At 42.0% G+C, this 17360-nt stretch overlaps 1 protein-coding gene across 1 annotated transcript in view; it reads left to right on the forward strand.

Annotated features, from left to right (window-relative positions):
- The window catches only part of LOC124788743 (venom carboxylesterase-6-like), a 132664-nt gene extending 120267 nt beyond the window's left edge, over positions 1 to 12397 (forward strand). Inside the window, exon 8 of the mRNA XM_047256025.1 lies at positions 12204 to 12397. Within this exon, the coding sequence (XP_047111981.1) occupies positions 12204 to 12397 (194 nt within the window). The remainder of the gene's footprint in view (positions 1 to 12203) is intronic.
- The last annotated feature ends 4963 nt before the right edge of the window (positions 12398 to 17360 follow it).

The following is a 17360-nucleotide window of genomic DNA, read 5'->3' on the forward strand; positions in this document are numbered from 1 at the left end:
AGATCCGGTAAATATGGCGGCCAATCGAAGCTCATGCAGTGGCCTCTGGTATGCCCAGAGCCAGAAAGCACTCCCCAAGGTGCTCCTCCAGGACAGCAAACACTCTCTTGCTTCGATGGGTTCGAGCTCCGTCTTACTTGAACCAAATCTTATCAAGACAGGGTTACTTTGGATAATGGGGATGAAATTATCTTCCAAACCTTCAGGTACCGTTCGGTAGTCACCATGCCATCAAGGAGTATCGCACCCATTATTCCTTGACAGGACATTGCACACCACACAGTCACCCGTTGAGCATGAAGAGACTTTTCTATCGCATAATGCGGATTCTCAGTCCCCCAAATGCCCCAATTTTGCTTACTGACGAGCCCATCCAATTGAAATTGGGCTTCATCGCTAAACCAACGCACACAGTGCATATTAATTTCCATCATGCCCTGAGGCCAACCGTGCAGTTTGAACGTCCTAACGCAGACCTTTCAGAAGTTATGACGATTTTATTTCATGTAGTTGTATAATTGTCACCCTGCACCACCGCAACATACTCAAATATCAGCATTTGTTACTGGCAAAAAAATGTTTTTTGTATGATTTTCAGTCCTACCTAGACGGGGAATATTGGCGAAATTCCAACGTTCATACAGGGTGTGTGGATGTGAGCGCGGATACCGAAACAAATATTGTTCTCTACTGTAATATTTTCGTGTGAGGATTTTTTAAATCTGTAGTAGGAATTTCCTCTGAACGAAAATTTATTAATCCAATAAAATCTGGGATGTTGCATTTGATAATGAAAACAATTTTTATATTGCGTTCTCCTGTTAGGACAAAAAGTTATACAAACAAGTTTCAGTTTTTGACACAAAAAAGTTTCAGTTTTTTTACACAAAAAGTTTCAGTTTTTTACTAACAGGAGACAACAACATTAACACAACTACTTCAGTTACGCTAGAGGTTCAAAAATTCCTCCATTGAATTGTTAATAGATGTTACCCCTTTGGGTCATGTTCTGTCTAACTAGTGTCCTTAATACCTACTGCTGACGCTGCTACCCGGGCTAACAGATCCTCTTCTGATTCAACAGGGCTTTCGTAAACAAAGTTACCCGTCTCTCATCACGCAAAGAAGTCCAGTGGGATCAAATCAGGAAAAAGAGTAGGCCATTTTACAGGATCACCATTGCCAATCCACTTTTCTGGACCTGTCGGTTCAAGAAACGACGCAGAGCGTGACTGAAATGCGCCATGGCCCCATCAAGCCGGGGCCTCGTGTACTGATTTGTAGTGGATTTAACAACTGCTGGTGAAGGACTTTTCTTACATTTGTCTGATTCGTCCCCATATCATATCCAATTGCACGATTACTGAGACCGATTACATTCTCTACCTGATTAAAAAATGCTCACAGGTAATTATTTTGTTTTGGTATCCCGTACAATCTACAAGAGTTTGACGTTTTAAATAGTTTTCACCCTGAATATCTTCGACACCTGATGATGAGCACCAGCGACGTGTATGTAACCTTGCAAGCGAATGCGGGGATCATGTAGGATCATGAACACGAAGTTCTCCTTGATTGGTTTGCTAGTCACCATATATGTTGAATGCTGTCATGACTTCCGCGAACTTCCTCGTTTGTGTCGAATATAGATTAGTACATACGTCGCTGATCGCCTGTCGTACCTAAACATCCAAAAAATCGTCTGTAGTCAGTTCCGAATACATCAGGCTTACCGAGACTGATATTACCAAGCAGAAGGCCACAGTAGCCGCTATTCCTTCGGTGTCTAATAGCCATTGTCGGCGTATCTCCAGACCGTCGTTGGTGGAATTTTCGTAAGCCAAACTGACGGCTAGGGCGACTATTTAGTCAAATGGCGACTCTGAATTGGAGGTACTTCCAGCTTACTAACAGCAATCTGTTGCATATTATTGTTAAATGGTATCTAGGTTATCTCTTACATTTGTGTTTTTGGTTTTCACAGCGCCAACTTCCATTCAAGTCGTAACCATGCTCTTCCTGTTACGCGCAGAACGCACAAACTGACTACAGCAACCCCATTTTTCATGTGGCTCCCGTGTGTTCTGTGAACAAAGTATTGAAATTTCGTGGCAATTGTTTTAAGATGTCCGAGGGCAATTCAAAATTCCTGTTACAGAATTCTTTGGGTTGTAGAGGATACTTAGTACATGAAGTTTTGATAAGAATTCCATGTCTGGAAATGTACCGTCTCATCGGTTTGAGGAGCGGATAATCTTCTAATCCCTCGCTTCACGGTACGCACACAGCGGATACAATGAGTTCTGTCCCGTGTGCTGCACAAGCACACGGCATAGGCAATGCTTCGAGAACCAGTACTCGGTTGCCCTCCACGTGACAAAAGACGTCCTCTGCAAAGTCAAGAGTGCAGCCCGTCCGTGGAGTACCACAGCCATCCCTGCTACTTTCAAACGTATCAATTCCTCGTAGCTGTTGATGTAGTCGGACGAAGGTGTTATGCGATGTTCAAATGGTTCAAATGGCTCTGAGCACATGGGAGTTAACTTCTGAGGTCATCAGTCCCCTAGAACTTAGAACTACTTAAACCTAACTAACCTAAGGACATCACACACATCCATGCCCGAGGCAGGATTCGAACCTGCGACCGTAGCGGTCTCGCGATTCCAGACTGTAGCGCCTAGAGCCGCTCGGCCACTTCGGCCGGCTGTTATGCGATGTTCCTAACAAAACTTCATCTACTAAGTTCCCTCTACAACCCCTAGAAGACTGTAATAGGAATTCTGAACTAGACCGTATGTGTTCGTTCTTTATTTAATATTTGTCAAGACATGTTACAGAACTTCTCGCAGTTTGTCTGCGCCATTGAACGAGACTGTTCTGGCAAGATGACTCTGCTGAGGAACGTTTCGATTTTTCGATCCAATGGTACGAATATCTAATAAATGTAAAAATAACATCATAATAACTTCTGTGGTAACCGAAGTAAATGAGTAAACACAAGAAAGTGTTTGTTTAAAGCCCTACACTTATTCCCACCCCCGTAGCCGAGGTCTCTAACCGTGAGGAGGCGCTCGACTCGGACGTAAGCCGGTTCGCATCCTGGTGGTGGACGAAATTTTCACTGCCGGAACTTTTCTGGTAATGGGAAGAGAGATAGTCGAGCAAAGTTCCTGATCGCCGGTGGTTGCGCCGATGTCATGGATTAAATTCGAAACCTATACACAGTGACTCATTAAGTGGGGGTATGTGACACTGTTGATGGTGATCCATCCGTCGTATGTGGGGTGCTACTGAAGAGGAGAACACCACTTGCCGGCAACGGGTTTCAACCCACCTCCCTTCTCTCACTACCACAGGGTGTCCATAAAGTCCGGGAACACTTTCAGTTATTTGTTGCACAAGAAGTAAACATTGCACAGATGTCATGTACATTGCATTTTGAAGAGAAACTCAAAAAGGTTTTTTTTACAAACATTCGACATCCGAACAATGAGCGACCGGGCAGAAGTCAATACGGCAATCGAATTCTTGCCATACCCGTCCCAGCATGGCATCGTCGACTGTGGCAGTCGCTTCCCGTACTCTCTCCCGGAGCTCTGCTACATCACGTGGTAGAGGCGGTACACACACCAGATCTCTAATGTGTCCCCACAGAAAAAAGTCACGTGGAGTGAGATCTGGCGATCGGGGAGGCCATTTCATGAAACATCTGTCCCCTTCTGTAGCACGGCCAATCCGTCGATGCGGTAGCTCCGTGTTCAGATACCCACAAACTTCACGATGAAAGTAGGGTGGAGCCCCGTCCAGCTGAAAGATAAACGGAGAGTCCTATTGCATTTGAGGCATCAGCCATTGCTGCAACATGTCCAAGTAGAAATATCCGGTGACAGTGCTCTCGGCGAACTCGCCATGTTTGCAACTAGTGCTGACTATCGGCAAATTACCAAACTACGTTGTGGCGATATACATGAAAAAACTTACAGGGTTCCTCTTCAAAATGACATATGTATGATATCTGTACAATGTTTGGTTCTTGTGCAACAAATAATTGAAAGTGTTCCCGGACCTTACATACACCTTGTATTATACAACATAAACGCAGCAGTACACTCTACAAGCATCCATTACACTCACATACACGCTACAAAACACATACGACAACTCTCTCATATCCGTAAGGAAAAGGAGAGCACCTTTTCCGACAGGCGGTTGAACTCACCAATGGGACAATCCAGCCACAATCCAATACGACATTTATATCTTACTTTCGGCATCAAGTTGTAAGATTTTGCCCTAACGTGAAACGGTGGGCGGCGTAGTTTGATTGGGATCGTTAACTATTCAAATGGCTCCATGCGCTATGGGGCTTAACATCTGAGGCCATCAGTCCCCTAGACTTAGAACTACTTAAATCTAACTAACCTAAGGCCATCACAAACATACATGCCCTAGGCAGGATTCGAACCTGCGACCGAAGCATCAGCGCAGTTCCGGACTAAAGCGCCTATAACCGCTCAGCCACAGCGGCCGGTGAATCGTTAATCAAATATCTTAAACTGGCCCTGTATATCTGAAAAAGAAAACCATCAACCATCCAAACAATGATAAGTAAATTCATGTTGTTGTTGTGGTCTTCAGTCCTGAGACTGGTTTGATGCAGCTCTCCATGCTACTCTATCCTGTGCAAACTTCTTCATCTCCCAGTACCTACTGCAACATACATCCTTCTGAATCTGCTAAGTGTATTCATCTCTTGCTCTCCCTCTACGATTTTTACCCTCCACGCTGCCCTCCAATACTAAACTGGTGATCCCTTGATGCGTCAGAATATGCCCTACCAACCGATCCCTTCTTCTAATCAAGATGTGCCACAAATTTCTCTTCTCTCCAGTTCTATTCAATACCTCCTCATTAGTTATGTGACCTACCCATCTAATCTTCAGCATTCTTCTGTAGCACCACATTTCGAAAGCTTCAATTCTCTTCTTGTCTAAACTATTTATCGTCCACGTTTCACTTCCGTACATGGCTACACTCCATACAAATACTTTCAGAAACGACTTCCTGACACTTAAATCTATACTCGATGTTAACAAATTTCTCCTATTCAGAAACGCTTTCCTTGCCATTGCCAGTCTACATTTTATATCCTCTCTACTTCGACCATCATCAGTTATTTTGCTCCCCAAATAGCAAAACTCCTTTACTACTTTAAGTGTCTCATTTCCTAATCTACTTCCCTCAGCATCACCCGACTTAATTCGACTACATTCCATTATCCTTGTTTTGCTTTTGTTTATTTTCATCTTATATCCTCATTTCAAGACACTGTCCATTCCATTCAGCTGCTCTTCCAGGTCCTTTGCTGTCTCTGACAGAGTTACAGCGTTAACAGCGAACCTCAAAGGCTGGCTGGTTCAAATGGCTCTGAGCACTATGGGACCCAACTGCTGAGGTCATTAGTCCCCTAGAACTTAGAACTAGTTAAACCTAACTAACCTAAGGACATCACACACATCCATGCCCGAGGCAGGATTAGAACCTGCGACCGTAGCGGTCTCGCGGTTCCAGACTGCAGCGCCAGAACCGCGCGGCCACTTCGGCCGGCGAACCTCAAAGTTTTTATTTCTTCTCCATGGGTTTTAATTCCTACTCCGCATTTTTCTTTTGTTTCCTTTACTGCTTGCTCAATACACAGATTGAATAACATAGGGGATAGGCTACAACCCTGTCTCACTCCCTTCCCAACCACTGCTTCCCTTTCATGACCCTCGACTCATAACTGCCATCTCGTTTCTGTACAAATTGTAAGTAGCCTTTCACTCCCTGTATTTTACCTCTGCCACCTTCAGGATTTGAAAGAGAGTATTCCAGTCAACATTGTCAAAAGCTTTCTCTAAATCTACAAATGCTAGAAATGTAGGTTTGCCTTTTCTTAATCTATTTTCTAAGGTAAGTCGTAGCGTCAGTATTGCTTCACGTGTTCCAGCATTTCTACGGAATCCAAACTGATCTTCCCCGAAGTCGCATTCTTGCAGTTTTTCCATTCGTCTGTAAAGAATTCGTCTTAGTATTTTGCAGCCGTGGCTTATTAAGCTGATAATTCAATAGTTTTCATATCTGTCAACACCTACTTTTTTTGGTATTGGAATTATTATATTCTTCTTGAAGTCTGAGGGTATTTCTCCTGTCTCGTACATCTTGCTCACCAGATGGTAGAGTTTTGTCATGACTGGCTCTCCCAAGACTGTCAGTAGTTCTAATGGAATGTTGTCTACTCCCGGGGCCTTGTTTCGACTTAGGTAGTAAATTCATATGACTACTAAATTAGACAGATATCTCAATGAACTCAGTTTATCACACATGCACGTAACTAAACTCACAATAAACAAACGGAAAGAACATTAAAATGAGTAGAGTATTTGCTTGGCAAGTGGATATGCGATCTGCAATATGATTCAAGTGAAAACGCATCTGGACAAAATATTTACACACATGGGAGTCATACCGTGATTCCCTTGCTGAAGTTGAAAACATGTTGAATCTCTAACTCCAAAAAGTCTTCAGATGAATGTCATTACAAATGATTTGTCTTTCCCTGCAGTTCGCTTCGCTGTTGTAGCTGGGTCTTACCATACTTGTAATCTGCAGGTACCTGCTGACATGGCTGCAAAAATTAGTTATTGAGTCTGAACCGACAACTTGCCTCTGTCTACGTCTAACTTCAGCTCAGCCAGATGAGAGCCAGACGAACCAGGAAATGTCGTCTGGAAGCGAAGTCTGCCCACCAAGACGCCCGTCTGCCAAGACGTCTGGCCCCCGAAGTAACTTTTTGCAAAGCACTTCCGACAAGGAAACTCTGTACTCCAAGTGTTTTTGGCCCTGCATAACCTGTGATTGACTCTACAAAGGCGACGAATAAGAATTCATCTTACAGGTCTCTAGTCTCTCTCCCTTACTTGCATTTCAGGTAGTTAATCAGTTGCAAAACTTGTTAGTCTTGGTGCTATAAAATGTGTCTGAAATACTGCCTCACTCTGCCTTCTTGCATGCACTGAGCAATTTGGAAGGACCTCTGTCAGCACAGTTAACTACTTACTCCTACTTCTAAGTTATTTGTGTGAAACATTGGTAATCGTTTTTACATTTCTTTAACTATCTGGTTTTGCAGCACCCGGCGAGGTGTCGGTATCTGACTATCTTCAATGGTGCCATAAATTTTCTGCTCCCATTCCAATTCTAATATATTATCCTAACAACCCGTGCTGTTTTGGCGAATTTTGACTGCCCCTTGTTTCTCTCCACAGACGTAGTTCTCCTCGGAGTCTGGAATTTAGCAGCATGTATCCTGCGGCCACATAGCTCACTAAAAAAAGTCTCTGTTGTTCATGCATCTCCTGAAGATGCAATCTGCATTGAATTACTTTGGGGAGTAGAGGATACGTCGACGTCGTCTCACATAGCCCAGCCCAACTCTGATAACTGTCTTGAGGGTCCCTTTGCACAAGGGCGAGTGATTGTTCTGCGAATGGTGATGGAGGACTGACTCCCTGCTGGTTATGGACCTACCCAGTTTCCCTCATTCTCCGTGGAGTTCAACTTGCTTCAATGATGTCTTCTCATTTAGCTGTGCGTTTAGGGTAATATACGAAACTGTAATCTTAATACAGGTAGTTAAGTATTGCCAATCACTGGTACCGATTCACATTTCATTATTCAGTGGAGATTATTTTATTCCAATTATGATTGACTCTTTATTATAGGTTTTACGTAAGTTAAAGGACAGTTTGGAAAAAAAAAACAATCACGTAATAAAGTACCGTCATCAGGCTATCCCATGATGAAAAACATTTTCATCAGGCTATCCCATGATGAAAAACATACACAATGCATCATTAAATACTTTTTAGAAAATATTTATAAAATGTATTCCTATATGACAGCTAAAGTAAGGAACAAAGTGCAACTTTAAAATATTAGAAGCTTCCCATCCACGCAACACAGTCGTCAGATCCACTTACGAAGTAGATTATTTTGTGATTATAATAATAAGTAAAGTCAATGCTATGAGTTTGACAGAAGAAAACTGCTGCAAGATGTCAAAAGGGAAGGTATCGTATATCAGTCAGCAAAAACAGAACCGTTAGAGGATCACTTTGCTGTCCATCTGTCTGTCTGTCTGTCTGACTATTAAGAAACCTTTTTCTAAGAAACAGGCACATGCATCAGGTTGAAATTTATGCGCAAAACATTTAATCTTATAAGTCTACACAGTCTAAATGTACGACCATTTATGTCAAGTATCTCGATACTTGCAAACTCATTCATCAAAATCTAGAACGTACTTGACATTGACCCTGAATTATGAAATGTGGCAAGAAGCAAGGTTCCACAGTAAAATTAAGGGAAAAAACCGAAAATTCTTAATTTGAAATTATATCACAAGAAAAAAATATTTTTGTCACTTGTTATCCAATTCCTGTCTGTCCGTCTGTTAAAACCCCTTTCTCTCAGGAACAGCTGGACGTATCAAGTTAAAGTTTGTGTCACATGATAAGGTAAACTGATAAGGTAACTGATTTGTGTGTGTGTAATATATAACTTCTGCACCATTTCAGTGCAGTAATGTGTTCATTGTAAACAAGTATTATAGTAGTTCTATTACATGTTTATTACCTTATAAATAAATAAAACATTTTTAGTTTAAATTAAGTGCATTAGTGTTTGTAAAATGATTCTTTCATATAGTGTTCATTAAAAAAATGACAATCTCTCCACTTGGGACATGTGGAATGGTACATTAGGTTATTTGTTTTAGTTGTAAACATTTGTCATGTATTATTGTTTTTCTGACATGTTCTACATCCTGGAAGACCTCCTCACTACGGATCAATTGGAATGAAAGTAAAAAACCAAACCAAAACCAAAATTGGTGTCTGTGAATTCCGGATAATTCCGCTACGCGGCGCTGAGTGAGCTATTTGTCGAGTCGCGTGCTAGACGTGAAGGGCTGTACAATCCGCTGTTATAAGCTGTTCTTCGCGCGGCAAAAATGTGTAGCTTCAACAGTTCTTACAAAACACTTGCAGTGCCTCTTAGCAGCTAAAATTTCGGCAATGTATTTCTTTCGGTGTCTTCTTGCTGGGTAAAAAATTTCAGGGTAGATTTCGACATGTCATACTGGACCATTCACTTGTTAGGAGACTCCTTGCTTCCCGCACTCATGTTTCGGTAAGTCTTCATGGCAATTGACTTGTACACCAGATGCGCTGGTGCTACTGTAATTATGGATATTTCGACAGAAAGAAAACAGCCAAGACATTCCTTACGATATGGAATTTCTTGCTCGTATTTTACATACTTTTGCTCAAGTGAAGGACAGTGCGAATGACCTTAGAACGACGACACGGCAGCTGTCTACAAGAGCTATAAATGCATTGCAGTTGACGGTGGACTTTCTTAACATCTTTTGTAAGGAAATGTACACAATTAAACAAAAAATTAAATCATAATGTTTCGTTTATTGTCACCTGCATTTGTCCTGTTCCGCATCATTTTCACATAATTATGTTCATAAGACTTCTTTGCTCATATTCACGAACACTATCACTCCTCAAAGCATGTACCTTTCCTCCTGGCTCACCCACTGTGTTCATTTCACTGGATATTCAGCCTGTATGATATGATTTGATTGGTGTTGTTACTTTTCAGTAATAATGATTCCAATCATTTCAGTGAATGTGCGAGGTCTTTTTATCAAATACAGTAGAGCGTCGATTATCCGAACGTCGGTCAACCGAACGACCTCTTAACCGCACTGTGTACTGGCTCGCACCTGTTACTCTCCCACCCTACCGTCCATCATCCCCCTTACTCCCAAACCAAGACCGAGCGAGGTGGCGCAGTGGTTAGCACACTGGACTCGTATTCGGGAGGACGACGGTTCAGTACCGTCTCCGGCCATCCTGATTTAGGTTTTCCATGATTTCCCCAAATCGCTTCAGGCAAATGCCGGGATGGTTCCTTTGAAAGGGCACGGCCGATTTCCTTCTCCATCCTTCCCTCACCCGAGCTTGCGCTCCGTCTCTAATGACCTCGTTGTCGACGGGACGTTAAACACTAATATCCTCCTCCTCCCCAAACCAAGTTTCCCACAGTAGTCGCCGCACTGGGCCACCGCTGGCTGAACATTGCTTCTACTGGGGCCTTCACAAGATGCTGCTGACAGGCCAAGCCGCTAGTCGGCGTGTTTCAACAATCAGCACACTTCTGTCGGCTTGGCACTGGCAGTAGAAGTAGCGGCAGTATCAAAGCTGTTCACAGCAACAGCTGCGGCAGCTTAGAGTCGAGGTGTGCCGCTACGCGCAGTTTGAAGGATTGCGCGCCCCCAAGAAGAGCTTCTCACGGTGCAAACAGTCACCTTCTGTTCTCTGTTACTACCACTTGTGTGCTGCTGCGTGAAGAAGTGAACTTGACGATACAAAATGCTTAGATGTAAACGTGTTGTCCTTTCTCTGAGGGACAAGTACGAGATTATTAAAAGGTCAGAAGAAGGTGAATCTGCAACCACTTTATCCAATGAATACAAGGTGGGGATGCCTGTTTTTATGAATAAATTTACTGTACAGTACTTATTTTTGTCAAATAAACATGTACAGTTCGATTATCCGAACAAACCAGTTTTCTGAACACCCATGCCCCCCAATTACTTCGGATAATCGACGCTCTACTGTATATTATTTCTCAAGTCAGCATCTCTTTTTCTCAACAAATAGTTCTACTAATCGTACAGGGATGAATAAGGTATTGTTAGAAAGGTTTTCAACCGGCTTCGGGCGTTGCACATCGATTTTGGGCTAAAACTTACTATTTTTGGAACACGTTAACACAAGAGACTTTCAACTATCAAAGACGAAAGGGCATCGTGAATTCCCAGGTTCATATCTATACTTTAGGAAGCTAACTAACAAATCACGAATAAGAGACTCCTTTTTCATACTATAAAGTACCGGTACTTATTAACTGATAATTTGTCTACAGCACTGTCATAGATAATAACCGTGAAGAGTCTGCCTGCATAGTTGGCCGGTAATGTGCTGGCCTCCCGTGCAGCGTGCCTGGGTTCGATGCCCGGCCGGGTTGAAGATTTTCTCCACTCATGGACAGGGTGTTGTGTTGTCCTCACGATCATTTCATCCTCATCACCGGCGTGCAAGCTGCCCAATGTGGCGTCGACTTGCACTTGGCGGCCGAGCTTCCGCGGAAGGGGCCTCCCGGCCAACGATGACATACGCTCATCTCTCTCACCGTGAAGACTGCGGTAGTCCATTATCTCTGTCCGTCGTTTGAGCTAACTTTTTAACAAATATACTTTCCGAAACGAGAAACATGTTTGTCATTGTCGCCTTGAGTTGTGATTGGCCTGCTGCTGCCGCGACCTAACGTGCTCAGGTAAAGTAGGAAGTGCAGTTACAACATTTAAATACAGTTAGAAGTTAAGGTTCCCCTAGTGATGTACCAAGTAAGAAGCGAACAATACCTTCTAACCTACACATTCCGCATTTATTTACGTCTTGTTATTTTATATTCGTATTTCTTATTAAACTTCTCTTCGACAACAGGTAAATGTAAATATTGCGGTCGAAAGTTAGTTAATTACAGGTACGTGATGACAGTCAGATATTGTGCTGAGCAATAGATTACATGTCTTCACTTATTTTATTTTGTGTTTGTATTAGCTCATTAATTATTAAGATTTGTCAACAACAGGGTATTCTAGATATATACACAGATCTATCATAAATTCGTGATTATTATTTTACGCCGTTCGGTTCACTTTTAAAGATTTTTCTCTTCCCCAACTACCCTTATCTCAATGCCTACACTAATTCAAAATACTGTCACTATTTAAAACTATGAAAGTGAGAAAGCTTCGTACGGGTCCCCTCGTTTCTTATCATATCGAAAGTACACCTCTTATTGTATTCGCGTTGCGGTATGATCATTTTCATTCCCTCTAACGCCTGCCTTAAAACAGTGAAAATAAGGTTAACCATCTTCACCTAAACTGATATCAGCTTGTACAGTTGTTAATAGAATTAAAATGTCAACTACTGTGATGACGTTGTATGCAACACGACTTATATTTTACTAATTTCTATTGTCTTTATTGTAATGTCTAATGTACGATGTTTTGCTCGTAGGTGCTGGAATTCTGTCCAACCCAAATAAAATCAACGCACTCAACGACCAGTTTGTTGAGACGGTCGGACCAAATCTGCACTTGCCAACTGTGGAAGAGCAGCAGGAGGCGGCTGCCAAGCTGAGGGAATTCTACTTTGGCAATGGGACGATCTCTCTAGACAATCCGGAGCCGCTCGTCAATGTCAGTTCATAAGAAAAATTTAAATGTCAAACAGGAGTTTCTTATAATACACGGAAAATAATTCCATAAATGTCCTCGTTTCAGCACTTGCATACTCTTATACATCGAGACAACACAGACAAAAACCCACTGCATTTGTAGTTCGAAAAAGCAGACGTGCGTCCGGCTGTCCTGATGTTTTCTGTAGTTTCCATAACTTCCTTCATAGGAATAGCGAATTGTTTCTCAAACAGGACACACTTAACTCACATTTCTCTGTACGAGCTAGCACTCTGTACTTAATGAGGTCGAGAAGACGTTAAACTTTTAAGTTTCTTCTTTGATTTTCTAAATGCGAAACGCAGTAATCCAAATTAATCCAATTTAAACCTTTAGTAACTACAAGGAACACTAAAATATTTCGTAGGAACTTGTTGTGTGTTTAAATTTCACATTCACACAAGAAGTATGTCCTACACCTGACTACATCTTCTGCAGCCAGTATCGATTCTAAAAAGACAGGTGCCCCAGATCGAACGGCTAAATCCAATAGTCTATAACTATTTTAAAATACAGATACCAACTCGTGTCAAAGATCTGGATATTGAGAGTGCTGCGGCTGCTGATATTGTAGTACTGGAGTGGGGACACATGGAAAACGATGTAGCATATCCACATGTTATCATTGTCAAGTGTATATATTTTTTATTCCGCTCTCTTTTACTCATTTCATTGAAACCCCACAACTGCGCTCCGATGACGAATAAGGCGAGGACGAAATAAAACATAGTAACTTCCTTATGAATCTCCAGCATGACGCAGGAAAAATGGGCCAGAAACTTACTTTTATTAAAGCTGTTCTATGTAATTTCGTCGAAGTCGCAATGAAAAATATCCTTTATTCGCGGTGACTAGTTTTGGTATGACGTCATTTGCCAAACGATTGCCTATAAATAAATTACAGCTGTTGTTACAAACTTTCATGAAATTGAACAATTTCACGTACGGAGGACATCGTTCTTGCTCGTATAAAAAAAAAGTTACGTACACTACTGGCCATTAAAATTGCTACACCAAGAAGAAATGTAGATGATAAACGGGTATTCATTGGACAAATATATTACACGAGAACTGACATGTGATTACATTTTCACGCAATTCGGATGCATAGACCCTGAGAAATCAGTACCCAGAACAACCACCTCTGGCCGTAATAACGGTCTTGATACGCCTGAGCATTGAGTCAAACAGAGCTTGGATGGCGTGTACAGGTACAGCTGCCCATGTAGCTTCAACACGATACCACAGTTCATCAAGAGTAGTGCCTGGCGTATTGCGATGAGCCAGTTGCTCGGCCACCATTGACCAGACGTTTTCAGTTAGTGAGAGATCTGGAGAATGTGCTGGCCAGGGCAGCAGTCGAACATTTTCTGTATCCAGAAAGGCCTGTACAGGAGCATGCAACATGCGGTCGTGCATTATCCTGCGGAAATGTAGGGTTTCTCAGAGATCGAATGAAGGGTAGAGCCACGGATGGTAACACATCGGAAATGTAACGTCCACTATTCGAAGTGCCGTCAGTGTGAACAAGGGGTGACCGAGACGTGTAACCAATGGCACCCCATACCATCACGCCGGGTGATACGCCAGTATGGCGATGACGAGTACACGCTTCCAATGTGCGTTCACCGCAGTGTCGCCCAACACGGATGTGACCATCATGATGCTGTAAAGAGAACCTGGATTCATCCGAAAAAATGACGTTTTGCCATTCGTGCACCCAGGTTCGTCGTTGAGTACATCATCGCAGGCGCTCCTGACTGTAATGCAGCGTCAAGGGTAACCGCAGCCATGGTCTCCGAGCTGCTGCAAACGTCGTCGAACTGTTCGTGCAGATGGTTGTTGTCTTGCAAACGTCCCCATCGAGACGTGGCTACACTATCCGTTACAGCCATGCGGATAAGATGCCTGTCATCTCGACTGCTAGTGATACGAGGCCGTTGGGATCCAGCACGGCGTTCCGTATTACACTCCTGAACCCACCGATTCTATATTCTTCTAACAGTCATTGGATCTCGACCAACGCGAGCAGCAATGTCGCGATACGATAAACCGCAATCGCGATAGGCTACAATCCGACCTTTATCAAAGTCGGAAACATGATGGTACGCATTTCTGCTTCTTACACGAGGCATCACAACAACGTTACACCAGGCAACGCCGGTCAACTGCTGTTTGTGTGTGAGAAATCGGTTGGAAACTTCCCTCGTGTCAGCACGTTGTAGGTGTCGCCACCGGCGCCAACCTTGTGTGAATGCTCTGGAAAGCTAATCATTTGCATATCACAGCATCTTCTTCCTGTCGGTTAAATTTCGCGTCTGTAGTACGTCATCTTCGTGGTGTAGAAATTTTAATGGCCAGTAGTGTACTTGCATCGTAAGTACTGAAACTTAATACAGCCAGTAACTCACATTTTCAAGTAGTGACAATCGTCATTTATGAGGAATGTACGCAAAATCATCTACAGCGTGTTAACAGTGCTTTTTGTCAAATAGCACCAGCACAATTGATAGCTACATGAAGCTACAGCAGCTTGAAAGTAAATTCGCCAGAAGCCGCTATAGTAGCATATGAACCTGTGCGCGCTCTACAGCGACAGTCGAACAGTTAGTTTGATTCTTAAAACCTACAGTTATATAGCTTATTCTGAAGGTGGCAGGAGCAAAATACAGGGAGCGAAAGGCTGTTTACAATTTGTACAGAAACCGGATGGCAGTTATAAGAGTCGAGGGGCATGAAAGGGAAGCAGTGGTTGGGAAGGGAGTGAGACAGGGGTGTAGCCTCTCCCCGATGTTATTCAATCTGTATATTGAGCAAGCAGTAAAGGAAACAAAAGAAAAATTCGGAGTAGGTAAAAAATCCATGGAGAAGAAATAAAAACTTTGAGGTTCGCCGATGACATTGTAATTCTGTCACAGACAGCAAAGGACTTGGATGAGCAGTTAAACGGAATGGACAGTGTCTTGAAAGGAGGGTATAAGATGAACATCAACAAAAGCAAAACAAGGATAATGGAATGTAGTCTAATTGAGTCGGGTGATGCTGAGGGAATTAGATTAGGAAATGACACACTTAAAGTAGTAAAGGAGTTTTGGTACTTGGGGAGCAAAATAACTGATGATGGTCGAAGTAGAGAGGATATGAAATGTAGAGTGGCAATGGCAAGGAAAGCGTTTCTGAAGAAGAAAAATTTGTTAACATCGAGTGTAGATTTAATTGTCAGGAAGTCGTTTCTGAAAGTATTTGTATGGACTGTAGCCATGTATGGAAGTGAAACGTGGACGATAAATAGTTTAGACAAGAAGAGAATAGAAGCTTTCGAAGTATGGTGCTACAGAAGAATGCTGAAGATTAGATGGGTAGATCACATAACTAATGAGGAGGTATTGAATAGAAGAGGAGCTTGTGGCACAACTTGACTAGAAGAAGGGATCGGTTGGAAGGACATGTTCTGAGACATCGATGGATCACCAATTTAGTATTGGAGGGCAGCGTGGAGGGTAAAAATCGTAGAGGGAGACCAAGAGATGATTCGGAATGATGTAGGCTGCAGTAGGTACTGGGAGATGAAGAAGCTTGCACAGGATAGAGTAGCATGGGGAGCTGCATCAAACCAGTCTCAGGACTGAAGACCACAACAACAACAACAATAAAACATTAAGTGTTCAACACATTAAGTGTTAAAAATAATAACTGGGTTAAAGGTGCAGCGTCATACTACGACAGAACTGTAATCAGATAGCAGAATGTTTAAAGCATAATAGTAGGCATCATGTAGTAAAACAAAAACTTAATAACGAGGAATAACTATGGAACGCCACATTACAGCTTAATCCGTACTCATAAAAAGAAACGCATTATTCATATTAAAAGTCATGGTCAAATCATAGTTAATACTAATTCTTTGTTTACCGCTAAAGATGAAGCATTCGTGGTGTAACACTTGTCTCTACATGTGACGTCAGTTTTCTCTATGTACAAACTCGCGTTAATAGAGGAACATTCCCTGTAGTTAGTCGATTTTACTTTATATTTATTTATATACAACAGAAATAAAACCACAAAAATGAGGCTTCCAATCGCTTCTACAGAGTTCCTACAATCATTTTGTTACATTGATATCAAATAGCAGTTGTCAAATGGCTCACACCTAATCGAAAGGAACATATTGTTTAATTTTTATTATTCGTTCCTCACTTATGTAAATACAATGAATGGCCGTCCTTATTTGATTCACATGTTTGCCGCACACAGTGAATCACCAAAAAGCCTAAATTATCCTTAAATTGTCAACTCCTTAAGGACGCCATGCAACCCCAAACTGATCACTACACCCAGAGGACGCTGACCATGATAGACTTTTTATTTTGGAAAAAGAAAAATGTCGATTAAAGTCTGACCGTTCATTAAGCAACTTATCTGGTTCCTTAATACTGCTCTAATAGATCTCAACTTCCTCTAAAACGTGAAGCTTTAAATCTTTACAAGTAACATGCAATATCTTCATCGTGTTCTCTAAGCTCCCAGTTACGTGATCCCTCATTATGCTATTGTTGATCAAAATCCGTCCTTTTAGCGGTACCGACATATCTAACCATCTAATTTATATCGCAGATACCACATGTCAATCTATAGACGCAATGTGCGTCATATTTCTCTATCTTATTCTTTTCCAATCTGTGTTTTAACTTGTATTTCGAAAGACGAACCGTTTGGAACGTTGCCTGAAACCTCTTCGGAAAAAGTAATTCCAATTTTCCTATTGGAAGTATTTCAGTTTTATTTATTTATTCTTCATAATTACAACCTATTATCTGAAAAGTTAAAACAGCAATACAAATCACATCTCCTTGCATAGTAACAAATTACTTATTACCTATTTATTTCTGATCCTTAATTTTTAAAATACAACCACTTCTACCACTACAAAACTACG

The sequence above is a fragment of the Schistocerca piceifrons genome, chromosome 3 (assembly GCF_021461385.2).
Source record: "Schistocerca piceifrons isolate TAMUIC-IGC-003096 chromosome 3, iqSchPice1.1, whole genome shotgun sequence".
Lineage (NCBI taxonomy): Eukaryota > Metazoa > Arthropoda > Insecta > Orthoptera > Acrididae > Schistocerca > Schistocerca piceifrons.